At 44.1% G+C, this 27107-nt stretch overlaps 1 protein-coding gene across 1 annotated transcript; it reads left to right on the top strand.

The window, feature by feature from the left end:
• The first annotated feature begins 136 nt into the window (after positions 1–136).
• Positions 137–25748, top strand: ITIH2 (inter-alpha-trypsin inhibitor heavy chain 2). Its single transcript, XM_027899663.1, has 21 exons — positions 137–360; positions 1863–1937; positions 6897–6932; positions 7646–7818; positions 8512–8616; positions 8944–9106; positions 10726–10833; positions 11582–11710; positions 12388–12504; positions 13372–13540; positions 14762–14887; positions 15184–15365; positions 16190–16375; positions 16853–16992; positions 17323–17495; positions 20010–20144; positions 21095–21208; positions 22191–22389; positions 22815–22987; positions 24316–24427; positions 25378–25748. Exons 1-21 carry the CDS (start codon positions 277–279, stop codon positions 25523–25525), a joined length of 2847 nt encoding a protein of 948 aa, XP_027755464.1. The 5' UTR covers positions 137–276; the 3' UTR covers positions 25526–25748.
• Positions 25749–27107: the final 1359 nt, after the last annotated feature.

Consider the following 27107-nt stretch of genomic DNA (forward strand, 5'->3'; position numbering starts at 1 on the left):
ACGGGAAGCTCCAAAAGCAAGGAGTGAGCCTATCCAGGCCGGAGCTGTTATCGAGGGCAGGGGCGAGTGAAGACACTATTTGGATAACCCTTGCTCAGGCACCGCAGCTCGGACTTGCGTTGCAAGGCAAATATTTACCTATGGCCTAAACAAAGTCAGAACTTTGTTCAAAATACTGCATAACTTGAGCTGTTTCCTTGAACTTGTCTCAGAGAAGGGAAGGACTTGTGCCTGGTACCTGCGCGGGGCCGTTCTTAGGAGACAAGCTGGAGGAAAATGAAGGATCTGGTCTGCTTCCTGGTTTTGTCCCTCGTTTCTGGAGTAGGAAGCTTTGACCTCGTTATCGACGAAATCCCAGATGTGAGTATTCAAAGGCAGGGCATAGGTCTCCCTTCCTTGCTGAAGCCGCAGTGGGAGAAGAAACTGGGTCACTGCCTCACCTCTCTGCTGGTGCCTCGTGAATTCTCCTCTACTTTTATCTCTAATTGGGATTGTTCTGATAATTGGTATTCACCTGTCATTCACAGTGTTGCTTTTTTAATATTAATTAAGTGGGCATAGTATAAGCATAACTCCAACTTTCTTTTCAAGCGGGTTTCATATTTTTACTCCAGTGTTACCTTTTCTGGTGGTTTTAACCTTTATACATTCAACTGAGCTTCTGTAGTCAGACCTTCATCATATTTTATGTCCTGTTTCCATGGAATACGTAGAAATAAAACACCAAGACATCTTTGTGGATGGGGTGTCCTGTGTGGACCACTGTGATCTTCAGCAAAGGTTCATACAGAATCGGGTTATTGTCACCAGTAATTCAAATATGAAGACCCTATTGACTGTACATTCCTCAGCAAAGGGATGAGATAATTTATGGAAGAGCTTAACTGGGTTAATACAATGATGATGAGAAGTAGTTATTAGCTTTGACTCTGAAACTGAGTCCAAATGAACTTAGATTTGGGTGCTTACACCAATTTCCACATTGCGGTGTTACATTATTTCTGTGAAGTCAGCAGGGATGATGTGAAGCTTTATTTTCCTTTTCAGGACTAATAAAAATCCCTAGTGAGCTGGGCTATGTTGTTTTTCTTTCTTCTTACAACACTTTTCATGACACAACAACTTTTTTTTTTCCGAAGTTTTTAATTCTGAAGAAAAATATTCCAGACCTGTGGTGTCAGTTTAACATCAATGTGCTTAGATAATTTAAGTTAATTTTGTGCAAACCTTTGTGTGTATATTATCATGTAACTTCTTTAGTGCCATAAATTAAACTCATAACAAAATTTTATTAAGAGTATTGCCATGGTGTAAGAACTACACTTCTAATTGAATCAGCGCAGCTTTGCATTTGGAAAAGACCTGATGTTCTTTTGCTGTCAACAGGATAAATTTAGTTCTTAGGTACATTAGTGTAAAAGCAGAGACAATTTCTACTGGTCTGAGCAGAAATTCTCAGAAGTCCTCTGAACTTGCTGATTTAAGCTAGATCAGTGTCTGAAATGCTGTAGTTACCATGGCTAGACCCATCCTAACGATAATCATCTGCCTCTTGCTCTTTGTGGTCATTTCATGTTAAATATTACTCCTTGTTTTAGAAGGAGAGTCCATAAAATGATGGCAAAGGTCATGATCTCATAAGAATTTATAGAGCTGGTTGGCCTCTGAGGGAAATTGAGCGTGTGAGGTTGAAGGATTTTGTCTGAGATGGTTTGTGCATCTGCTCCTCATTTGCACCAAGGGGAGGTAAATTCCCTCTGGAACTCTACTAAAGAGCTAATCAATAATAAATCAAGTGATAAATCAAATAGCAAGGCTGTCAGCGACAACTCTTTCTTTCTTCCTTCCTCTTTCTCCTTTAGGAAGTGGAAAACTTGATTGACCAAGAAATTGATGGATTTCCTTCAAGCTCCAAGACGAGAAATGGCAGGTACCAGGTACAGTACCCAGAAATGCTTCCAAAAAAGGGAATCAAAAATACCTGGGAACTCTTTCCAGGAGGCTTTGTTCCATGTCAAGGGTTGTGAGTGTGCAATCAGGCAGGACCAGCAGGTCCTTATAGGCACTGACACTTCCATATCTCTTGCTGGGATAAGAACTGCTACTATTCTTCAAGCACATCAAGGCTTTGTTTCATATCTGCTCCTAAGGAGCATAGTTCAGATGATAAACAATGGAGATGCTTGTCTAACTTCATGTGTGGTGAAAATCCCATTGATACTGATGAGGCCTTTCCATGAAAAAACAGAGGAGGACTTCAGACACTGGCAGTGTGGACTGAAACCTTTCAGTCCTGCAGGTAGTAAGTTCATTCCTATTTAACTCTGGTGAAGAATGTGACACATAATCATTCAGGCATCATCACCTGGGTGATGAGCTGATGGAGTCTGAGATTAGGAAAGAAAATTTGTTTCCAGCCCACTGATGGATTGCATATTGTTATAGTCTGTAAGCTTGGGAAACAAAAACGTTTGAAACAGCATTGAAGGAGTTTTCCAGTGTTTTACACGGCAGCAATTAATGATAATAATCCTGAAATCAGTTGTTTGAAGGTATTAAATTTTATTACACTGCATGAAAGGAATGATGATCAGAGTGGACCTTGTCCTCCACCAAGCTCTGGTGCTGCCTTTCTTGAGCTTGTTCAATGTAGTGAAAACAAAAGATCCTCTTGAGTGAAGTTGGATTTCCCAGCATCTTTGAAGTTACACACAGGCAAAACTGATTCTTCTTTATCCTGAGGCTTTTCCAAAGGAGCCCCACACAGAGTGTAAATGGAACTTATTGACATCTGAAGACCCCCATTACAGAGGCAGAAAGTGGCAGATTTTAACATGAGCATGAGTCAAGCCCACTCACATTTGCCAGGCCAGTATTTAAGTAATTTAATCATGATCCAAGCAGAAATCCTCTCTAGCTGCACTTCTTCAGGGCATCATCTCTTCCTAACATGTCTGTATTAATGCCATATGTATTATGTTGCTTCTTTTCCCAAAAATTCCAGGTGCACAGAGGTATAGACATATGCATACAGAAATTTCCAATTCTACCAGTGGTTTTACTACACCAGTTACTGCTTATATTCCCATATATTATTTCCCATCCTTCACCTATCAAATGAATCTTTGCAAACCAGTAGAACTAAGATCTCATCTACCTTTATATTAGTTGAGTCACGATAAAAAATAATCAACGAGGCTAAATTGAACTATGCAAAACATCTTGAGACATGAGCTCTTGACCAACAGCAGGCACACAGTTATTTACTGTTCATCGCTAGAGGAAGGTTGTCTTCCAAATATTTATTTCAGAATTATGTTTTCCTACAATGAGGTAGACCCAGTGAAGTCACTAGCCCATGGGCAACAGGACAAGAGAGCTCCTCTGCAGATCCAACTGATTATCTCTAAATAGACAGAATTAGTTTTTAGGTCCAGATCAGGTATTCTGGTGAAAAATATTTGTTCCTGAGTAATTCCAAAAATGCTGTGTCGCAGGTATGTGGGTGGTCCTCGTGACTTCAGCAGCAGAGTGTCCCGTGGGCTGGAATGCAGGTGACCTTGTGCACCTCTGTGTGGTGGTGCACAGGTGTTATCTCTGTTTAGAGACAGATAATGCAGCTTGTGTCTAGACTGTGAGGCAGGATGTTCCTCCCCTGTGTTGGTCCTGATATCTGCCTGTTGAGAGCCAGGTGAAATCACACCTGTTTCCTCAGTGCTCTGCCTGCCTGGTTACCTCTCCAAGAGGATCAGCACAGGAGGGAAAAATGGAGAAGAGAGGTTGGAATCATAGAATGGTTTGGGTTGGAAGGGGCCTTAAAAACCATCTAGTTCCAACTCCCTTGTCATGGGCAGGGACACCTTCCACTAGACCAGGTTGTTCAGAGTCCCATCCAGCCTGACCTTGAACACTTCCAGATCTCATCTTCCTTTTGGTTTCTCAAGTTCATTTCTGTCAAATGCAGTAGAATATCTCTGAATCTACTTTCCTTATTTTACCAAGTAGCTGTGACATTCATGCCCAGTGATTTTAACTAAGATCAGTGTAAGGGGCTAAATATCCATAAGCCTGCACAGGTTTCAGGAGAAGACAATTTCCAGTACCTGAAGACAGGGCCTGGTATCTGTCAGACCAGATCCTTCAAACAGTTCCTGAGGCACTTGTTGTCTCCATCCTAATTAGCAATTTGACACTCACTAGATAGATATGGCACAAGATCCTCTTTCTGTGCAGTGCCATTATCAGCAGGTCTGGATGTGGTTTAAAGGATCAGCCATCAATCCTCATGCTAGAAAACAGCACAAATCTCATGTGCCCATGTTCTCAGTAACCACATCAGCACCCAGACCTGAAGTATTGGTATCCTCAAGGCCAGGCTGGATGGGGCTTGGAGCAACCTGGTCCAGTGAAAGGTGTCCCTGCCCGTGGGAGGGGGCTTGGAATGAGATGGTTTTTAAGGTCACTTCCAACCCACACCGTTCTGTGATTCTGTGTTTCTATGATTCTAGGATTCAGGTACCTGAAGACACAGGTACAGCTCTGTCCTCCTGACCTGTTGGAGTGGCTGCCCTCTGCAACCTCTGAGATCCTAAGGGGTATAGTTGGCCTACCCCATGTCTGACCTCTAACAACAGCTGTGGGAGTCACTGTGTGTGCAAGTGATAAGCTCCTGTCTCCATCAGCACCTCCCTCTTCTCTTCCACCCATCAAAAACCATCAGGAAGAAAACCTGGACAGCTCAAAAGTTTTAAGCACCATTCCTAAAGTGGGTCAGTAACCCTAAGATGAGAACTAGAAAGGCAACCCAATAAAACAAATCCTCTCTGTGCTAAGGTCTTAGCCTTCATCTTTTCAAAATGAAATTTGTTTCAGTAAGGTTTGTTTAATATTAGTTTGTATTCCAGCTGTTGATGCTCCCTATGCCAAGAGTATGTGTGGGGACATGGTCTGGTTCTTTATCAGATGTGAAGGTCCATCACACATACAGGGAAGTTTATGGAGTGTTAGGATGGACTGAGCAAGGATCAGCCCACTGGCCTTTGCAGAGGGTTTTGAGAGCCATAAAATTCCAGATCCTGAAATCCCAGTCCAAATGGTTCAGGCAGAGCCTGTATAGCTGGAGAATAAAAACCTGCATTTGTTCTCAGGCAGGTGGAAGTCATGTGGTCTCTCTATGTGGCTTTAGAGGATCCTTAAAATCATCTCTTTAAAATGATCTTGCCATGACATCATCACCTCTTATACAGCACAAGCTTTCCCTAGAAACACTATATTAATTAGCATCAAGTGAACTTAATAACTGTAGGTCAAGCTTTATGTGCACCATGTGACTAATGCCATTTTCATGAGCATCTTCTGTGGTTTTGTGTGCCCTTGGATTCAGGTGCTACTGAAACCTTAGATGAGACCTGTATATTTGTTTTTATAATTCAGCCACAGATACCTGAACTAGTCTCCCTAAGTTTTTGTTGTAATCTGTGGAGCTGAATGGCTCAGCTCAGTTGCCTGCAGGTATGGATCTGGGTGTCAGATATCATGGGGAACCTACAGGAGCCTCATGATCTGCTGGATCTCAAGGTGACAGCCAGGGTGGTGTCCTTGGGCACTGCCAGCAGCAGTGGGTGCCCACTCCTCTAATCCCTGCAGCCAGCATGGTTTGGGGTAGGACTCATTCAGCCAAACCAGGGTATTTATTTTCGGAAGAGGGAGATCACACCACTGACCTTGAAAAGCTGAGCTTGCCTAATTGTGATGATAACACCAAAGTAGATCTCTACGTCCAACAATTGCATCTCCCCCTAGGGCTTGCTGAGCCAAATCCCACCCCAGGATTGCTTGCGTGAGTTTTTTTTTAGGGAATTAAACAGAATTATTCGAATGGCCACAAGATGTCACCACCTCTTCACAGAAATTTCCAAATGGAACTATTCATAGGGCAGGGGGAAAGAACACAACCATTAACGGGCAATTTCAGATCTTCTAAGCACAACAATATAAATGTAATATCAATTATACAATAAGGTTTTTAATACATACACTTTGCATATAATACATAAATAAATATTCTATATTGTAAGTGAAAATGAGCTAAAATGCTCTGGAGTTTGAGGTTTTTCCACTTTTCCTAAAAAGAAAACAAACAAAAAAAGCTCTAAAAAGAGCTTTTTCTCTTTTAAAAGCTCAGGTGTCTGAGGATGTTTTGCTCTCAGGAAGAATGCTTTTGTTCTATGTTTTCTATAAAAGAAAAATAAAAGACAGAGGAAGAGAGATGTCCTGGTTTTGAGAGGCTCTGAGCCACAACTGTGAGATTGCATGTTCCAACATCCCATGTAGAAATAGATAAAGGAATAGAAATAGAAAAAATGAATATTGAAACTAAGTCTGAGATCTCAAACCAATTCTCGTTCATGTCCAGAGAAGGGAAATGAAAATGGGGAAGAGTCTGGAGCACAGATCTGATGAGGAGCAGCTGAGGGAGCTGGAGGGGTTCAGCCTGGAGAAAAGGAGGCTCAGAGGGGACCTTCTTGCTCTCACAACTCCCTTACAGGAGTCTGTAGCCAGATGGGGGTCAGTCCCTTCTCCCAGGCAATAAGTGACAGGACAAGAGGAAACAGCCTCAAGTTGCACCAAAGGAGGATTAGATTGGATATTAGGGGAAATTTCTTCACTGAAAGGGTTGTCAAGCAGTGGAACAGGCTTCTCATGGAAGTGGTGGAATCACTATCCTGGAAATATTCAAAAAAGCATGTAGATGTGGTGCTTGGAGGCGGGGTTTATTGGTGGACCTGTGAGTGACTTTCCAAAACAGCTTTTAGACACTCTGATCCCTGTTTTGAAACAGCCAGTCTGTGTTCTCAGCTTTGCTAAAATACCTCCTCCATGTTTTCCTTTTCCAGCGAAGCACATCTGACTGGGGGTACGTTGGAGATCTGGTGAGTATTTTTCTTCCTCTGTGGAAAATGATACTGAACAAAGTGATTTTCTGGTTAACCATTTTTTTTTGGAAATCAATCCTTCTGTTTGTTCAGTTCCTTGTTTTTACTGCCAGTTGGGTATTAACCTATTTTCTTTAAACAGAGCACTGTTTGCACAATGCTGTTGATACATCTGCTCTTGGAGGGAGAAGGGTATGGTAAATATGAAGAAATAAGCATCGATAGTGCTTAGACAATGTCTTAATAGACCAGTTTAATACTGTTCTCCCACTGCTGTGGTTTAACCATTTACAGCACTAGGTCAGTAACCAATGCTTCAGGTCTCCTTTATTTAGGACTTTTGCTGAAAATGTGAGCTCTCTCCTTCTCAGTATATGATGCTGAGGATTACTGCATAGCTTTACATGCTGCCCTGCATCAATAGAGTCATTCCAGGGACTGGTTGCATGGTGAAAAGCAAGGAAAACATTCCCTCTTTCAGCTGAAATGTTATAATGAATTATATTCAAATGAGTATCCTGCCACAATTGCCAGGTAAAATATGGAGATGTCTGGAACTTGAGCTCACTTGAGCCCACCCAGCTGCCATTTTTAACAGCAGTTAAAAAATAGGTGCTGAGACTATAATAAAAAAAGGTTGATATTGCCCTCAAGGGCATTTTTTTTTCTATTGATGTCCTAAATTTATAGAGTAATTTCGTAAATTTCAGGGGGAAGACGATGACAAGATAGGCCTGTACAGCTACAAAGTTCAATCCACCATAACATCTCGGTTGGCCAACACAATGATCCAAGCCAGAATGGTGAATAATGCAAAACGGCCCCAGCCCATAGTGTTTGATGTGCAAGTCCCCAAAGGAGCTTTTATTGACAACTTCACTATGTAAGTAGTGGGCAGGTATCAGCCTTGTGCTCTGGCAGTGTTCAGTGGGGTGGGAAGGAAGTATTTGCAAAAGCGAAACACCTCGTTGTTTTACTGGTTCATCGTAATTTTAGCAGGCCTTCTCAAAGAGAAAAGGCTCATGCCATCAGTCTGTCTGTCTGTCCAGCTCTTCCTCTCCAGTAATTATTGGGCCATTGGCCAGTATCAATAAAATTGGACAAAAAGCCTCAAATGGAATAGGCTTCCACATGTGCTGTGCAAGTTGGCGCCAGATCAAAGGAGAGACACCCAAATTAGAGCCCTCACTGTACAGAAACTATCCTGGTTCACTGTCAATTCAGAGAGGCAGCTGCCAGCTTGGTGGTCAGGAGACGTGTCCTGATCCATGTTCCATACCAGCCATGGCACCAGTAACTTCCTGCCCTGCCAAAAGCATGGGGAAAGCGTGAAGGAGGAGGAGGAGGAGGAGAACAGATCCTCCTCAGAGCACAATAGTGCTGGCTACTTGAAATAAAAAAGCAGGTAGGGAAAAAGATAGAGATCTAGTGAAAATCAGATTTGATTACTTCGGGGTTAAATAAGAATCTTCTTATTTCATTTCCCACCAGCTTAGATTTCACTGATGTGAAGTGAAGAAACGGTCAATTGTAAAGTTGTGTTTTTTTTCAAACTGACTGTGCTTCTCTCTCCTAGGGATATCAATGGGATAACATTTACCAGCCACATTCGAGAAAAATCTGAAGCCAGAAGAATGTACTCCCAAGCAAAAGCCAAAGGCAAAGCTGCTGGAATAGTCAGGTATAAAGACTTTGACATATGAGGTTTGTACTGAACCTGTTCACAGGAGAACTGGGGTGACCCATCCCAGGAGGAGACAGATGAGGGGGAATCCTGGGAAGGGAAATTCTTATGTAGAGCAGCTCTGATATTTAATTGTCATGGACTTAAATTGTGTTTCTGCTTCCATCTTGCTAGAACATACCGTGCTGAGAGACCATTGCAGCTCCCTGATACAGGCCACAGTTAGAATCAGACTCAGCAAATGCATCAATCTAAACCAAAATGCAGAGAAGCTTTCTTCCTCCTTGCGCTTTCTCAGAAATAACCCCACAGCTGACTTTTCAGGAGCAATGCCTTGGATATGGAAAACTTCCAGACCGAAGTGAATGTGCCCCCTGGAATGAGGATCCAGTTCCAGCTCCACTATCATGAAATGATTCGAAGGAGACTGAGCTCCTACGAGCACATCATCTCTGTGAAGCCAGGACGCCTGGCCAAGCACATGGAGGTAAAGCAGAGCTGGTGTGTGAAGGCAGAGCCCAACAGGTGAATCCTTGCTGAGAAAGCAGCCGTGGCTCCTACGAGCCCCCATAGCAGGACACTTCATCTGCAGGTCAGGGATATGCCCCTACCCGTGGCAGGGTGGTTGGAACTAAATGATCTTTAAGGTCCCTTCCAGCCCAAACCATTCTATGATTCTGTGACTCTGAGAGAAATCATCTCCTGGTTGAGGAGGAACAATCTTTCAGAGATCATCAGCTCTCGTAGGACACCGTCTCATGAAGCTGGGATTATCATGAAAAGCACATTTCCAAATAAATATCAATATTGTTGTTTTCCTCCAGTCAAGGCAAGTTCACACAAGCACATATATATGTCAAAGCTTGTTTGCAAGTGGTTCTGATGTGAGTCAGTCACTATTCAGGAGATGCCCAGCTGTGCTAGTACGAGAGGAGGCAGGACATATTTGCTCCTCACTAGACCAGGTTGCCCAAAGCCCCGTCCAATCTGGCCTTGAACACTTCCAGGGATGGGACATCCAAAAACTCTCTGGGCAGCCTGTGCCAGTATCCCACCACCCTCACAGTAAAGAATTTCTTTTGTATAATTAACCTAAATTTCCCCTCTTTCAGTTTGAACCCATTACTCTTTGTCTTGTCACTACAGTTCCTGATGGAGAGCCCCTCTCTGGCTTCCCTGTAGCCCCTTCAGATACTGCATGGTTGCTGTGAGGTCTCCACACAACCTTCTCTTCTCTAGGCTGAACAGCCCCAATTTTTTCAGCCTGTTTTCATAAGGCAGTTCTCCAGTCTCGTAATCAACTTCATGGCCCTCCTCTGGACTTGCTCCAACAGTTCCACGCCCTTCTTGTGTTGGGGGCACCAGAGCTATGTGCACTATTGTTACTTGTTCTTGTGCAGTCTTAATCTTACCCTCTTTCTTACGCTCATCCAGAGGTCTCCTCTGTCCTCCGTCAACAGACACAAGATGCAGGGCTTGCTGGACATTTCCATCTGACCATTCTTACGTTCCTGTTTCATAAATGTCTTCTCCAGCTTTCCATGGCTTCAGCACAAGGAAAGTTTGCTGCTCACATTTCCTTGGTGCAGGCTGTGATCCGCTTCAAGCTGTCCAAAGGGCTGACTTAGTCCTGCTGGAAAGGACATGCTCTGCCTCCTGGTTGTCTTACCAACTGTTCAGAAACACAGCCAGGACGAAGGCCTTATCTCAGGCTGACAGGACAAAAAAAATCTATTTTCCAAATCACCCTGGCCAACCAAACAAAAGCAAAAATACTCTTTGCATGAGTACAGGGGGAGAGAACTCATGACAGAGAGTTCCTCCTGGCTTCCTAACCCAAAGCAGCACTGAGGCACAGTAACCTCACTCTTCCTTTGTGTTTTTGTTCCCAAATTCTTTCCCTTCTTCGGGCACTTTTGTTTTACCTTTCCGCCGTGGACAGTTTTAAGCACTGTGTGGATCCCCACCATGAATGGGGTTGGCCCTACTGGAACATCCTCAAGGGGAACCCATCCCCTTGGTGGGGTTTGTCTGTGGAGAGTTCCCAAGGTCCTGGTACCACCTTGGCACTGCTCCATGCTAAGTGTCCTCCCTTCCTGCCTTTAGGTGGACGTCCGCATCATTGAGCCGCAGGGACTTCGCTATGTGCACGTTCCCAATTCCCTCGGAGATCATTTTGATGGAATCACCACCATCTCCAAGGGAGAGAAAAAGGTAACCAGTCACAGACTGGAAATAGCACGAAACCTTCACTTTTTACGCTTGAGCTCTATGCGGTCCTGGCATCTTTTCTTATACCTGCTGGGACCATGCAAAAATATGGCAAAAGTCTGCCTTTACTGCCATAATTATCTTCCAGGCACTATAAGTTTCTTGGTATACAGGCTCAAATTTATGTCTCTTTCACCCAGATTCCCAATTTAGCAAATTATTTCAGAGGCACTATGGGGATGTATCATGTCTGATCTTCTCGGGAAATTTCAAGTTATCCAGTTAAAACAGGGAAAAAAAGCCATAAAGTCTGTGTGACTAGACACGTGACTAATTAAAATATTTCCTAGTGCTCAGTTTACAGAGAAAAGACCTCTTGTTTTTGGGGGGGAAAAAAAAGTCTATTAAAATAGTTTTAATCTATTAAAAAATATTGATAAAATGCTAAAATGGATAGTTTCAACCAGGAAAACATTAAATAAGTCAATGCATTATTTACTAGAAATGGTTTGCACAGCTCTAATTGAAATATTTGGTGCTGTAGACGGGTCATGTTATTTGTGTCACAGTTGCTACTACTGAATCAACATATCCAGGCTGTTTTTCTTTGGAGGCCATTTTAGCTTAAACTGAGAGTACAAATAATGAAAACAGAAAAGCCTTCAGTGAGATTCAGGTATTTGTTGAAGAGATGGACTCTCTGAGTTTTCAGTCATCACCTGATCGACTGATGATCTCTTCTCTTTTCAAGGCTCACGTTTCCTTCAAGCCAACGATGGCCCAACAACGAAAATGCCCCACGTGCTCATCCACAGCAGTGGATGGGAACTTTGTGGTGCAATACGATGTGAACAGGGAAACCACGGGGGGAGAACTGGAAGTAAGTGTTGCTGTTCCACTGGGAAGGGAGATCTGGGAGTGCAAGAATCGCTGTCAATAAGCAAACTGGGCTAAACTTCATCCTTCAGGAGAATAAGCATGAGAACAAGCTCTGTGTCCAATTGAAAGAACAGAGAGATTTTAAGTGGGCAGAATGGATTTACTTAATTTATGACTAAGACATGGGCTTACACATAGTCAGGAGCAGACTCCTGTCGTGTCCAAAATCCAGTGTCTTTATACCTAACAGCACTCGGGTGATTTAATGTTGAATCAGAGTTGTTGGATGTTGTACCAATACATCACAAGGAGACAACCAGAACATCACTGTTTTTATGTTAACATGAAGCTGAGTTATGGGGTTGAATTATTACAGGCAGAACATTCTTTTTTTTAAAATGGTTTTCATTCCTCCCTGTGCTAGTGCAAGGCAATTCTCTGAGAATCAGATTTTAATTCATGAAAAGTAAAGACTGTGGAGTATAAATGGTGTAAGGCTGCAGAGACCTGCAGAGCTGAAAGTTAGAACTGGCCACTAAAGAAGAATAGTAAAATAAAATAAGGAAAAATAATTGGCTCATTAAGAAAATATGAATTTTCTGCTCTCCCGCTGTCTTGAGTTTTCTGAAATCTTTTCTATAGCTCTCTTCACCGTGATATTTTTATTTTATTTTGCAGATTTTTAATGGATATTTCATTCACTTCTTCGCTCCAGAAAATCTTGATCCACTGCCCAAAAACATTTTATTTGTGATAGATGTCAGTGGCTCCATGTGGGGACTGAAAATGAAACAAGTAGGTGTTTGACCTCTATTGCAAAATAAGCCTCCTGCCAACTTTTCCCATGTGCTTTACCATGCAATCCTGTAACACACTGGCACACAAAATACCTGTTTAATTCTTTACTCTTTACTCCACTGAAAATCTCACTGAATTTGGAGAATATTTGGTGAATCAAAGACTCCACGATTTTACTCTTTATTTGTAACACACCTTCTATGTTGCAAGGAAGAGGTGGTGCCATCATAATACGGATTTTAGCTCTAAATTCAAATTTTAATTGACATCACAAAACATTTTGCAAAGGCTCTGATCCCTTTTTCTCTAATCTTCCCTACTGAATCCTGGGAAAGTCTCAGTGGGGATACTACATCCCTGCTTTCAAAATGTGGACAAATCGTTGACAGCCCTCTGAAGAGCAGTAAGAATTGTTTGGACAACATAAAACTGGGAGACAGGGTGCTTGTCGCTTGTTTAAATCACACATCTTCAAAGAGACGTTACCCAGCCTGAAACGACTGCACTGCAGACAGACTTAAGTCTCCTGAGCTGATCTCAGCAGTTGCTCTCTCCTGAACCACCGATGCTGCTCCTTCTCACTTCGCTCCATGTTAGCAGACATTTAGCAAGGCTGGGTTTGAGTCACATGAGCCTAATCTTCCTAATTTCATTTTTCCTATGTTTCTTTGATGAAAAATCCAACTTTATGCAAGAAGTGTAAAAAAAAAAAAAAAAACGGGAGGGGAGATTTGGAGAGCAAATTCTATTTGGGATTTCAGTGCTCACGTGACTATTCCTCAGAGGCAACTATTTGCCTGCAGTCAAGAAGATGCTTTTAGAAACAGGAAATATAAACTCACCATCCCTCAAATTTCTCCTCAGACCATCGAGGCCATGAAGGCAATTCTGAGTGAGCTCCGAGCTGCTGATCAGTTCTCCCTCATCGACTTCAACCACAACGTCCGATGCTGGAGAGATAATCTGGTCTCAGCCACCCCAGCGCAGGTTGAAGACGCCAAGAAGTACATCCAGGCAATCCATCCCAACGGGGGTATGAGGTTTTGATTGCAAGGTGCTCGTGGAAGTTAGAGATCACAGGAGTGGGTACCTCAGACAGCCTTCGGGTTGGCAGGGTATTCCTAACAAAAAGTTTGATTCCCAAGGTAGGAAAAGGATGCCTTGGGGCTAAATGAGAGCAAGAATTACATTTTAATGTGCTAGGGGACGGGATGGCATTTCCTTCTACTGATAAAGGTAGGGCAGATAGAACACAGACCGTAGAACAGCTGCCTTTAGTCATCAGGTCCTGCCTCCAGGCTCACAGATCCCAAAGTTCCTTGAAAGGTCAAGTCCACCTCATGCCTTTGTAAAGCACATCATAAGTAGCCCAACTCCAGGTTCCCCACTGGCTCTAAATTGTAGACTAGACCCTGACTGATGGAGATCCATGTGACAGCAAAGAAACAAAGGGTGACTGATATGTTAAAAACCACAGAAGCACCTGAAAATGGTCATGTGTGAATTAGGGCTTCTCCCCCCAGAAGTGGTGGGATCAACAGCCCGTCTGAGTGCACCTCACTTGGGTAACAAACAGGAGTAGCTGCAAGTTTTCACTGGCAACATGAAGTTATAGACTTGCCCAAAATCATCTGTGGCTGGGAACAGAAAACCCTGCTGTCTGACTTTGTTCCCCCATAAGAATCAAGAGATAAGCTTAGACACCTGCTCCCATCCAGAAGAGCCAGTTTCAATGCAGCACTTTATTGCCTTGTCTCTGGATTCACTGATTTTTTTCTTCCTTGAGAAAGACAATACCTGTTTTCTGACTGCTCAGCTGTCAGATTCCTGTTACTTTCATAGTGATTTCTTCCTCTGCCCCTTCTGTATCACAAATCAAACCTTTAGAGAAACTCAGCAAACACATACCTCTTCTTGCCCAAGCAAAGGGCTGATGGCCAGAAAAGAATATTTCTTCATGCTCTCATTCAATCACCTGCCTGCAAACCCACTAACTCTCCCCACAGCAAATACTTTCCAGCACCTCAAATGATCCCGGCAGAATTAGTGAGGGGGAGTGGGAGGGCCCACATGAAGATGACAGCCTAGGATGATAAAGGGAACCAGAGTGCAGGCAGGTATACCTCAAGCATCATAGAAGAGGGGATTTGCTGCCTTGATCTCAGGTCTTGTCCGTGTTAATTCCACTATAATCTTAGAACTGATCTGGACTCGACGAGAATCAAACTTGTTTTCTTCGCCGTGTCTTTGACAGGCACAAATATCAATGAAGCACTTCTCCGAGCCACTTTCATCCTGAATGAAGCCCAAAATTTAGGCATGTTGGACCCCAACTCAGTCTCCATGATCGTTTTGGTGTCTGATGGAGACCCAACAGTAGGTAAGGACCCTGCTTTGAGTGGGAGGAAAGGCCGGTGGGATTAGCCTGAGAAAATGCATCAGGTACCAAAAAAAGAGTCCAAACAAATTATCTTTGGTGGAGAACCATTTGTTAATCTCCATCGAGGAGAAACTTAAATGTTGCTGCAGGTACTGCAAAATGGAAATTTGGGATGGTTGTCTAGATTTCCCTAATATTAAGGGAGAACCAGAGACATTGGAAGAGCAGGAATGTGCTCACCTTGAAGGAGACTCCTCTGTTGCTCAGGTGAATGTGCCCCTCTCTGTGTCTCCAAGGTGAGCTGAAGCTGACAACGATCCAGAAGAACGTGAAGCAGAGCATAAAGGATGAATTCTCTCTCTTCTGCCTCGGGATTGGGTTTGATGTGGATTACGATTTCCTGCAGAGAATCGCAACCGACAACCGTGGCATGGCCCAGAGGATTTTTGGAAATCAGGAGACTTCTGCCCAAATGAAGGTGTGTTTCTGACCCACTGCCTCTGAAACTCCCCTGTCCTGTTCACAGCTGTGGAGCTGGGTAACTCCACTGTAAAGGGGGTCACAAAAAGCATCATTCCTCTTGGAGAGTCCTGCAAGATGTCAATTGTATTTTACCTTAAGTTTTCCTAAGTACAGTTTTTTTACTATCTATAGTACCTCCTTTACTTCCCCGTGTAGGATTAACATTCTATAAAACAACCTTAACTATAAAAAAAATTAATTTTCTGAATTAAAATTAAGGCCTGGATTTTAATTTAGGCCGTTTCAGCACTAATAAAAGGCCTGGATATAAACACAAAATGACAATTTCCCTCTCTAGTCCCATATGCTAAGCCTAGCTCTGCACACATCCCAGTTCACATCAGCCAGGTACAACAGGGGCAGAAAGGGGTACACAGTCAGAGCACAGAAGTGAGTAAAAATGAGACACTGCTCTACATCTTGACAAGAATTAGATGGGAAGCAGCTGTGTGTCTTACATGAGAACTAACCAACCTGAGAGTGGATTCAGGCCCATACACACCTGTGCTCGAGCCTTTGAGGTCCAGGAAAAGCACAGCCCAGGAGCTTCTGCTCATCCTTTGACTTTCACAAGACTTGGATCAGATATTCTTGCTGTATCCCCTTACAAGTGTACTGAGGTGCAAGTATGAAGAAGTCTGCAATCTGAGACAAGGAAAGTCCCTCTTGCTCATTAGGGATCCAGGTTTTGTCACCTGCTGTTGTTTCAGTAAGAGTGGCATGTGTGGGAGGGTCACTTTAGGTACAACAAACTCACTTCTCTGTCTCCTTCCATCTCAGAATTTCTACAACCAGGTCTCCACCCCACTCCTGAAGAAGATTCAGTTCAACTACCCCCAGGAGTCAGTGTCAGATGTCACCCAGAGCAGCTTCCACAACTACTTTGGTGGCTCAGAGATTGTAGTGGCTGGGAAGGTCGACACAGAAAACCTGCAGCACCTGGAGAGTGTTGTCACAGCGACTGCAGTGAGTGAAGGTGTCCCTGGGATACCTGCTCCGAAAATCTGGGGTGGTTCACTCACTCATGTGTACAGGCTCCCTGCTGAAGGTTATTTCCAGTGGAGAGGGATTTTCCACTTAGGTTTTGAGTGGGAGAAAACTCATGGGGGGTTTGTCCAACAGTGTTTTATAATGACTTCAGGTACAGCCAGGAATAGTCAGGAGCTGCACCCTGCAGCCTGTCAGAGGAACTTCCTTCTGATTTATGTACCAACAAGATTCAATCCAGGACTAGGACTACAGATTTTCCTTCATGCTTTGTGAAGATGTAGGGATGATCCTAAGGCAGCCAATGGTGCTGGGATTTTCTAGAAGTGACCTAGAAGTGTCCATGGGCAGAGCCAGGGTGGGTCCTTTGCCCCAACCATGCCAAGAGGGGAGCTCAAAAGCACCTCATTCACCTGGCTCACTTTCCATTACCTTTATCTCTCATTGGCTGCGTAGGCAAACGCAGAGCTGATCATGGAAACCCTGAAAGATGTTGAGGAACTGGATGGATTCATGAAGAAGGACAAATACGCCGATCCTGAGTTCACCAGGAAGCTGTGGGCCTATCTGACTGTCAACCAGATGATGGCAGAGAGGTGAGGAGAGGTGTGGTCAAACAGACCTGTCTGTGGGGATGAGGGATTGATTACAGAACCTGAGTGAAAGCCCTGGAGCAGCTCAGTATCAATCCCCTCTGAAGCAGAAACTGCTGAGACCAGCAGTTGGACTGGGCTTCTCTGAGTGCGTGCCAAAGCCCACAGAAGCCAAAAACAGTCTCCTTATGGAGAGTGCATTCACACAGGCCCTCAGCCTTTCCTTCTTGCAACACCTCCCAGTTTGGCTCTAGGACCTCTCCATGGTGGAACTGCCACGGCAGCTGCCCTGTGGAGCTGCTACCCATACCTTCTGCTTCTTTTTCCACCCAGAAACACAGCCCCCACTGCAGCTTTGAAGAGGAACATCACCAAATCCATCCTGCAGATGTCTCTGGACCATCATATCGTCACCCCCTTCACAGCCATGCTGATAGAGAACGCCGAGAAGGATGAGATAATGCTGGCAGACCAGCCCAAAGACCCCAGGAAGGGCTGCTGCTCAGGTCGGTGTCTCACTCTGCCCATTACTGCATTCCTCATTTTGGCTTTGTTCTCCTGGTGTTGGAAGAACACCTGGTGTTCACTGTTCACACCAGGTGTTTCCACTTAAAGGATAAGCTGTATTTTCAGTGAAAGCTGACCAAATCTTCAGCCACCTTGAGAGCATCTTGCTACACAGGTGCTCCTTGGAGCCATTGGCTTCAGTGAGGATTGACTGTGCAGTGATGATTTTTCCTGCAAGCCCATGATGTCACAGATTGAACATCTTTTCACTGGGACAGATATCTCTAGTTCCCTGCCCCGAAGCTGTAGAATTGACATAACCATATTTTATCACCCCTTTTAAACTTTGGAAGCTTCCTGAATTGTTATCAAACAGCCACAAGCTGACATGGAATCTGAGTTGCTGTAAAAACTGAGTCCCTCATTAATTAAACTTCTGGATTTAAATCCTTTATTTCAATACGTGTTCCAAGGACCTTGTTATTTACAGCCACCTTATGTCCAGCCAGATGATGCAGAGTTGGCTTGTTCTGGTATTATACACCAGAGTCCATCTCAAAGCAGTAGCTGTTGACATCCTTGGATGTCCAGTGCATCCAGAGTCATCCCTGCACAGCCACGTGCTTCCAGTGAAACTTAACAGCAGCTGTTTTGCACCTTCACCAGTCAGGGATTTGGAAAAGCACAGCTGTGACTGTCAGGAAAACACCACCAGTGTTGCAGAACCACTGAGAGTAGAAGATTAACCCCTTGAACAACTGATTCTGTTGATTTAAAACCTATTCATGAATGGGACAATTCACAGTTGGTTGTGAAGGAAGGAAAAAACCTACATTACACCAACAGACAGCATCCTCCATCTGGCTTTTCACACTGCACGGGATTGTCACCAAAATTCCAAGCACACATCCGGAATGCTCAGCTCTTGTGCTTCTGGATAACTGTAAAAATGTTCTGGCTCAGTTAGATGGGGTTCTTATGTCTGTCAACTGTTATATTTAGATTCATTTATTGTTCTTGTCTAAAGCTGAGACCCAGAGAAAAATTAAATGTTACTTACACTGCCTACTCCAGCGGACAACCACCAAACAGTCCAGCCCAGAAATAGCATGTATTGCATTCATGTGCAATCAACTCATTACACACAGCACCAGCTGACTAGTTCAGACCATAATTTTCTTGATTTAGATGATACAGAGGATTTAAGTGATATTAAAAGGAGATCTCGTGTCTCTGTGTTTAATAGAATAGTCAAAACTTAACAGCACTGAAATCAGGGTCAAAGCATCCATGGATTTCAGGGGCAGTGGGACAAAACTCTTGAACCTTAGCAGAGGGCAGAGCTTGTAAAAATAATGTCAAAGTAAATCTGCGCTAAGGATTGTGCAACACATGGGCTGTACCAAAAAAGATGGCACATGTGAGGCATGGAATGGGTAATCTGAAATAGAGTTTTTTGTCTGTCTTACACAACTCCCACCAGAGCTGCACTGTGAATCTTCACAGACAGAGACTGTGTTTTACAGTGAAACCTCCCACTTTTCAAAGGATGGACTGGTGTTATCAAGACAGACTTGTTGCAGAACTGGACTGTGCATGGGACAGCTTCTCTGTGCGTAATAGTCTGTGAAATTAGTATGACCTGGGAACTCAGAAGTTTTTTGTCCAATTTTTTGTTTCTGTCCTATCTGGACTGACTTTACACATATAACTGTGACAGTAGAAATATCACTGCCTGTGTAAAGCAGTCTCTGGCCTGAATTAGGAATACAAGGAAGAAGATGCTGACAGAGATTTAGAAGATTCAGCTGTGCAATTTTCTGTCCTTCTGTTTTCCCCCGGTTCTTGTTTCCCCTTATTCCTCTTCATAGCAGTAAACATCAGCCAAGACGTTAAAACAAATGGATCATTTCATGGGTCATTTAAGATCATGTTGCTTTATGAACTGAGTGGGGAAGACAGGACACTTTCTCCTGCCTCCATCATGGCAAAGGGAAACAGAATTCTGGTAGAAGGGAAGTAGAAGGGATGTTATATTAAATCCTTACACTTCTTTGCCACCTTTATGCATGTGGGACACCCCAGGCCATGCAGGAAGAGTCCCACTTTTTCTCAGGCCCCTCAAACTCAGGACCCAAGCCAGCAAAGCTTTTACCATATGCTAAATTTTTAAAAGTCAGCTTTTTATTTGGCAAAACACTTAGGCCCTTACACTGGGGGCTTTGCTAAAGTGGGGGCTCCCCACATGAGTAAGAGCTAAAATCTCAGGCTCCATTTTTCACCAGTAGTTTATGATTGGTTCAGCTGCCCTGGTAAGTCATAATCCACTGGTGGAGATACTGGAGTAAATCCCTCCTGGCTTCATTACACATATCTGTCCATTTTAAAAGGTGTGGAAACCTGCTTTACACTGATATCAAGACATCAGGCTCTGATCTACTGCAGTGTTCTAAAAATTACACTATTAATATGTCAGCACTTACAGAACCCTAATTATGGCTGTCATCTAACAGGTACTCTAGGATTAACTCCAAATGCACCTAATAACAACAAAGGTATCCCAGCCTGGGCCAATGTCACAGCTGTGCCAGTCAGCTACATGCCTGAGCAAAGGAGTCCTCCTGTGTCCTCTCTGAGCATCAACAGAGGTAAATATACAACATTTCTCCTCAGAGAAACATCAGACAGCAACACCCATCACCTAACAACTTACCACCATCACTGGAAGTGTTCCAGGCCAGATTGGACAGGGATTTGAGCAACCTGGTCTAGTGGAAGGTGTTCCTGTCCCTGACAGGCGAGTCTTTCAGGTCTCTTCCAAACCAAGCCTTTTCTTTATAAAATCAAGCTTTTTTTTCTCTATATATATAATGTAGTAATTTTGGCTTTGAATAGATGAACCTGTAAAAAAAAAAAAAATGCTGTAAGTTGCAAGGATGAAACTATTTTGGATCCCAATAGGATCTAAAGCATCTCGGTGACCCCATGTGCTGGCTGTGTGCTTCCCTGAGGCTGGGGCTGCTCCCTCTGCTTAACTTCAGCTTCTCTGCTTAACTTCAGCTGTAGCAAAGCCAGTGCACAGTTAGTGCCACTTTAAAAATGACAGATGAAAGCTATTGTGAAGTTACTGCTGTTGTAAATGACAGGTGAGTGTTCCGCGGTAGATAAAAATCTCTGAGTGCACTGATGACTGATGGATCCTGTTAATTCTTGGGACTTTGCCACAGTTTAGTGCCTACTTAAAGGGGCCAGCTATGAGAACCACTGCCTATAAACACGGTGTAACTGCAATAACTCTGTGTGCAGTGTGTGCATTCATGTAGTGATCAAACAAACAGCTCTCAAACTCCTTCTCAGCACAGCTCAAGAGTTAAACTGAGACTTTGGATAGTGAAGAAAGTGCTTGGAAAAGAAGGTGAGCAAGGCAACATTACCTGCCCAAATTATATAAGCATTTTGAACTGGGAGTTCTTTTTGTTCCTTGAAATGTGGTGCTTGAAAATCCTCTGAGCAAAGTGTCTCGCTCAACCTTTGTGTCCCTCCCCTGGCCAGGTGGTGCTGACCTGCTTCTCACACTTGTTTGTTTTCTGTGTTTCAGTTGACAATGACCCACATTTCATCATCCACCTGCCCAAGAGCCAAAGGAACATCTGCTTCAATATCAACTCAGAGCCCGGGAAGATCCTAAACTTGGTTTCTGATCCTGGGACCGGTAAGGGAGTCAAACATGTTTTATTTTACCACACAGATTTCTTATCTTGGGTCTGAAGGATGTTGGGAAGAAGCAGGAGAATTGTCTACAGGGGGGACTGTGCTGACAGGAGTGTGGTCAGAGGCTGAGGTTATTTTCTTCCATATCTGCAGTACTGTGTCCAGTTTGAGCTTTGCAGTACAAGAAAGATGTTGGCAAACTGGATCAAATTCAGTGGTGGCAACCAAGATGATTATGGGGCTGGAGCAGAGGACACAGAGGGAGAGCCTGGCACATCTCCAGGATGCACAGCTAAAGGATAAGAGGCTACAGAAATGAGCTGCAACAGGTGAAATTCAGAGTAGGAGTGAGGATAACCAAACACTGGGAAAGGAGCCAAGATCATGGAATCATTTAGTTTGGAAAAGATCATAAAGATCATTGAGTCTGGCTATTAACCCAGCACTGTCATGTTCATCGCTAAACCGTGTTCCCAAGTGCCACAAGCACGTGTTTTTTGAACATTTCCAGGGATGGTGACTCCACCATTTCCCTAGGAAACCTATTCCAATACTTGACCACCCTTTCAGTGAAGAAATTTTTCCTAATATTCAATCTAAACCTCCCCTGGCACAACCTGAGCCTGTTTTCTCTTCTCCTATATGAAAAGCAATGAGCATTTGGGGGCAGGTGAAGCTAGTCTGGATTTTGGTACCATTCCTCCATTGCCCTTTCTTCTCCATGATTTCATAGACAGTGAGGGACTGAAGGGCTTATGAACAGCAATTCCCATCAGATTATTATGCAAAGGAGTGAACAGTAGAATCAGGAGGTGGTTTAATAAATAATTCTGTTCTCTTGGCTGGCAAAATAAGGAAAACAAAAGGTCAGAGGGGTTCCTGTTTCTTCTGATACCATGGCATTCCCTGCTGAGACCAGGAACTCCAGTTCTCTAGGAGATGCTTCAAGATTTAGGTGCATTTTGCTTTTCTGTTCTTCACAGGAGTTGTGGTCAATGGGCAGCTCGTCGGGGCCAAGAAAATGGAGAATAAGAAACTCAACACATACTTTGGCAAAATTGGTTTTTATTTCAAAAACAAAGGACTGAAAGTGGAGATCACCACAGAAACGATAACACTGAAAGATGGATCTCATGCCATCACACTGAGTTGGTCTGACACAGGACACATCATTAGGAAACAGTAAGTTGAGCAGCAGTTTTTACCTGCTCCCACAAGCACATTTGAGATACCTTCAGGGTTCCTGCCATGACATGGCTCACAACATCCAGGAGACATTCTCCTGCAGATTAACAGTGTTGGACACGTTGGACACCCTAGAGAAGCTGTTCAGGCAATGGGATCACCTCCAAAATCTCTATTCATTGTAGCAAGAGCTTAAATTTGTAGGGCAAAATTTGGTTGCTTAAACAAAGGCATGAAGTGTCTGTCCTATGAGGCACTGTCCTGCCAGACCTCTGGGTACCACTCTCAAGGCTCTGATGGATCCCCTGGCATATCTGCCACCTCTATGTGGTTGTTCTGGATACCTGAGAGCATCTCAAGGGGCCTGAGAGCCTTTGTGTGAGCAGTTGAACTGAGCCTGCCCTTTGGTTCCTCTCTGCCAGGCTTCTCATTTCGGTGAAGAAGGAAAGCAATGTGACCATCACTGTGGGGCAGGAGATGTCCTTCATGGTTCTGCTGCACCGTGTGTGGAAGAAACACCCAGTGAATGTTGACTTCCTGGGAATCTACATTCCCCCTGAAAACCAGTTCTCTTCTTCAGCCCACGGGCTGATAGGTAAGGGCTGGGGGTTGGGTAGTGGGAGCAGCAGGGCATTAGGAGGTTTTTTTTTTTTTCCAGGTCTTTGAGTGAATTTCAAAATCCTGAGTTGGAAGGGACACACAAGGATAACTGAGTCCAACTCTTGGACATGGCAAACCCAAGAATCACACCATGTGCCTGACAGCACTGTCCAAATGCAGGCTTGGTGCCATACCACTTCCATGGGAAGCCTGTTCCAGTGCCCAGCTACCCTCTGCATGAAGAACCTTTTCTTAATATCCAGACTAAACCTCTCCTGGCACAGCTTCATGCCTTTAATTAGTTGGTGTCTGTATCCTGATGGGGAAGGTGTGAAAATTATTCAAGAAGAGAATGGGGAAAATTGCAATGTCCTGAAATTCCCAAGGGCACTGCAGAACATCAGGGACTGGGAGATTATTCCTTGTCCCCGCGTGGAGAGGGTGTTTTCAGAACAGACCTAATTAGACTTGGTGACACTGTGACAGGGCTTTCCCCACCTGGCTAAACTGCTAAAGGGAGCCCCCGGTGGTCCAGGGGAAAATTCACTGCACTGTCACTGCAGAGACCCGGGTTCGATTCCCGGTCGGGGCCCCTCCCCGGGCAGATGGAGCTCGTTAGCCCTGTAAGGCAATCCATCTACGTCCTGAGTACCTCGCTGCCACCGTCCAAGCGTGCTTGGCCCCGGCAGATGAACCTCAGGATTAAAGGGTGGGCTCAGTTTCGCGCACACTGTGTCTCACCTAAAAAATCCAATGTGCAGGCTGGAAGGTGGAAAGACCTTCCCCGGTTCTTCGTTCGCGAAGAGACTGGCCATCATCATCAAACTGCTAAAAAGACCTGAGAAATAAAATAAAAATACCTAAACAAACCCCTCCAACCTTCTTTCTGAGAAGATTTCTGTGCAAACATCTGTAATTCAGCTCTCCCCTGAATGACAGTGGCATAAAACAAAAGCAAGGGCTCAGCTCATAGGGAAAATCAGCCCTATAAGCAGTGGACCCACCCAAGGCTCCTTTTAAGGTGTGGGAATCCTAAGGAGCAGAGGTTGTTTTCCCAAGTAGTCTCTGCAGCTCCAGTCTGCTTTCTTAGAACAAGTGTGTCAGCTCAGCAGCAGAGCTCTTTATTATCCTGGTGTGGGTGATCCCACAGCACTGGAGACACAGTGCCCTGTGATCCATGAGGGGTTTGCCTACTGAAATTAGTCTGATTTTCCAAAAAGGCCCAGCAGCAGCTGACCTGGAAGATCTCAAAGAAAAAAAAAAAGGTCCTGAAGCCTTAAAAGATCAGGATGCACAAAGACCTTTAAACCTCTCTCTGATCAGGTCAGTTTGCCTCTGAACCAGAAGTGTCCATCCACCACCAAACACCTGGGCAACCTCCAGAGAAACCACAAGCCATCATGGAAGTGAAGGGCAACAAGTTCACTGTTACCAGGTAGGAATCATGTGCTTTATTGCTCCCTAAATCTGGCTGCTCTTTAATGATGTCAATGTCTGCAGGCTTATTGAGTCTCAAGGATCTTGGGGGGGAAAAAAAAATCCCAATTTTCCTCTCTGCTAGTAGTCTGGGTTTAGCACTTGGTAAAACGCTTGGAACAAGCTGAGTTCTTTTGTATTTCAAGGAATCATTAAGACTGGAAAAGCCCTCTAAGATCATCAACTGTTAACCCAACACAGGTCTACCACTAAAGCCAGGTCTGTAAGCACCACACCCACGTGGTTTTTTGAACACTTCCAGGAATAGTAATTTCACCACTTCCATGGGAAGCCTGTTCAAACGACTGACAAACCTTTAAGTGCAGAAATTTTTCCTGATATCCAATCTAAACCTCCCTTTGGCACAGTTTGAGACTGTTGCCTCTTGTCTTATTGCTTTTTACCTGGGAGAAGATCCCAATCCCCATTTGGCTCCCACCCTCCTGTCAGAGAGTCGTAGAGATCAGGAGGGTCCCACTGAGCCTCCTTTTCTCCAGGCTGAGCTCCCCCACCTCTCTCAGCCACTCCTCACAGGATTTGTGCTCCAGACCCTTTCCCAGCTCTGTTCCCTTCCCTGGACATGCTCCAGCAACTCAATGTCTTTCTTGGAGGGAGGGGCCCAAAACTGAATACAAGATTTGAGCATGAACTGTTCTGTCCTTAGAGCTGCCCAGCACTTGACTTTGGACAGTCTGCCTGTGTGTAAGTGCCTGGAACCCCCACAAAGCCCATGAGGTCACAAAACTTGTAAAATTAATTGCGTTTTGTGTTCGCTTCCACTTTTTGCTGGTGGAAGACACGTAATTCACCGCTTTGGCTGAACAGTGCCATGGCTGAGCAGGATTACCAATGTCTTCTTGTCTCCTTGCCATGTCGTGGCTCTCATTTTGGGTGTCCTCTCCCTCCCAGGGGTGTGCAGAAGGACTACAGGACGGACCGTGTGCTCGGGACCGACGTGCCGTGCTGGTTTGTGCACAACAGCGGGAAAGGGTTCATAGACGGCCACTACAAAGATTACCTTGTCCCCCACCTCTACAGCTTCATGAAGAGACCCTGAATGCTCCACCACAAAGCCAGTTTAGTACAAAAAAAAAAAGTCTTATCTGCTCCTTCATGCCCAAACAACTCCTCTGAACAGCAGCTGTCAGCCTGTCATGCCACATCGACTGCAGGCGACTCCACTACTGTTTGCTTTGTAACTGCTCAGTGTTTCAAAGCTCTGTTAACTCCCTTTTCTGCTAAGAAATGAAATCTGTAATAAAGTGACATGCTGGGTTGTAGGAGGTGTCTTGCTCTTGGCGTTGTCTGATTTAATGGGTTGTAAACTCCACTACAAATTTCAAGTGTTCTGTAAAATCCATTTCACAGCGGAGCTGTAACAGCGCTGTGGCTCCTGGAGTGTGGGTAACACACAAACAGGCTTGATAGTTATTTAGTACTTTAATTTAAGCAGGTTTAATACACTTTTGTGTTTTCAGACTGCTGGGAAAATGTAAGTTCATACCATGCTGGACTGGGCAAAAAGAAGGGAGGTGCACGAAGTAAAGGGAATTTAAAAGAAAAGGAACGTGGGCTCTGGAATGGGTATCATGAGGAGGGTCCTGGATTTAAGGATGGATTAAGCAGTGGTGAAGGATGCCCTTGAAAAAAATTGATGCTGCCCTATTGCAGGAAAATTATTTAAACCAGTTAGACAGCCTCCAGCCTGTTTTTTTGTGAGAATTTCAACATCAGAAACAGAGTTCATGCACAGATACAAATCCATGAAAGCAGGAAATGTTCAGACTATAGAAATAATCATCAATACTAAAAATTTTCCTTCCAGTGGGCTTGGCTCCCAAAGGATCCCTTACTCTTCAGGAGCATTCAGCAATGAATGAGATCAGTAGAGGAACAAATATGCTTGTCTGTGTACCAAGAGCTGGATTTAAAACTCTGCTTTCTGGTAACCTTAGAAAAAAAACATTGCCCATATCTTTTTCAGCAGCCCTAAATCCAGGAAAGGAACTCAAGCAGCCTCCTTGCCCTTCTGAACTTTGGCTTCCTTCACTAAAAGCTGGTATGGGATCTTTGTCGCAGCTGTGTCAGGAGTGAGAGGATCAATATGGTTTTAAAGTGTCTCTTCAAAGTTACTCTCAGAACTGTCAGCAACTTCTTAGAAACCATTTATTGCTTCTTTGAACTCATCCATCAGCTTTGGCCTCCCCAACATCCCAAAGCAGCCAGTTCCCTGGTTTAGCAAGGCTCTAGGTGAGGAGAGGAAAACCCCCTGACTGTGTTTTTAAATCCCCAGATCAGTAATTCCACTGTTTCCTAGCCTGTGTGCGAACACAAGCAGTGAGCAATCATTCTCTGATCTTCTCCACACAGTTTATGACTTGTCTACTATATTCACTCAAATTTGTCAGGTTCCATGTCAAGTGTAATTATTTTCAGTGATACAGAAGCTCTTTTGTTCATCATTCTCCTACACATCTCCTCTCCCTCAATACCTGTTCTTTGAGAAAGGGCAGAGCTGTTCACGCAGTCCAGGTCACACAAAGAGCCTGAATTTACAGACAGGTGTATTTTCTGCCTCCAGTTCTCGTAACTCTCCATTCTTCCTGCCCAGGAACCCTGAAAAGCCACCTGATGTCTTA

The sequence above is a fragment of the Empidonax traillii genome, unplaced genomic scaffold (genome assembly GCF_003031625.1).
Source record: "Empidonax traillii isolate 1590-97213 ecotype Southwest subspecies unplaced genomic scaffold, ASM303162v1 scaffold681:size344372, whole genome shotgun sequence".
Lineage (NCBI taxonomy): Eukaryota > Metazoa > Chordata > Aves > Passeriformes > Tyrannidae > Empidonax > Empidonax traillii.

Coding starts and splice junctions, on each gene's coding strand:
- ITIH2 (XM_027899663.1), top strand. CDS start 277: ATGAAGGATCTGGTCTGCTTCCTGGTTTTGTCCCTCGTTTCTGGAGTA. Junction 6,933..7,645: donor GGGGGTACGTTGGAGATCTG/GTGAGTATTTTT, acceptor CGTAAATTTCAG/GGGGAAGACGATGACAAGAT. Junction 22,390..22,814: donor GGACACATCATTAGGAAACA/GTAAGTTGAGCA, acceptor CCTCTCTGCCAG/GCTTCTCATTTCGGTGAAGA.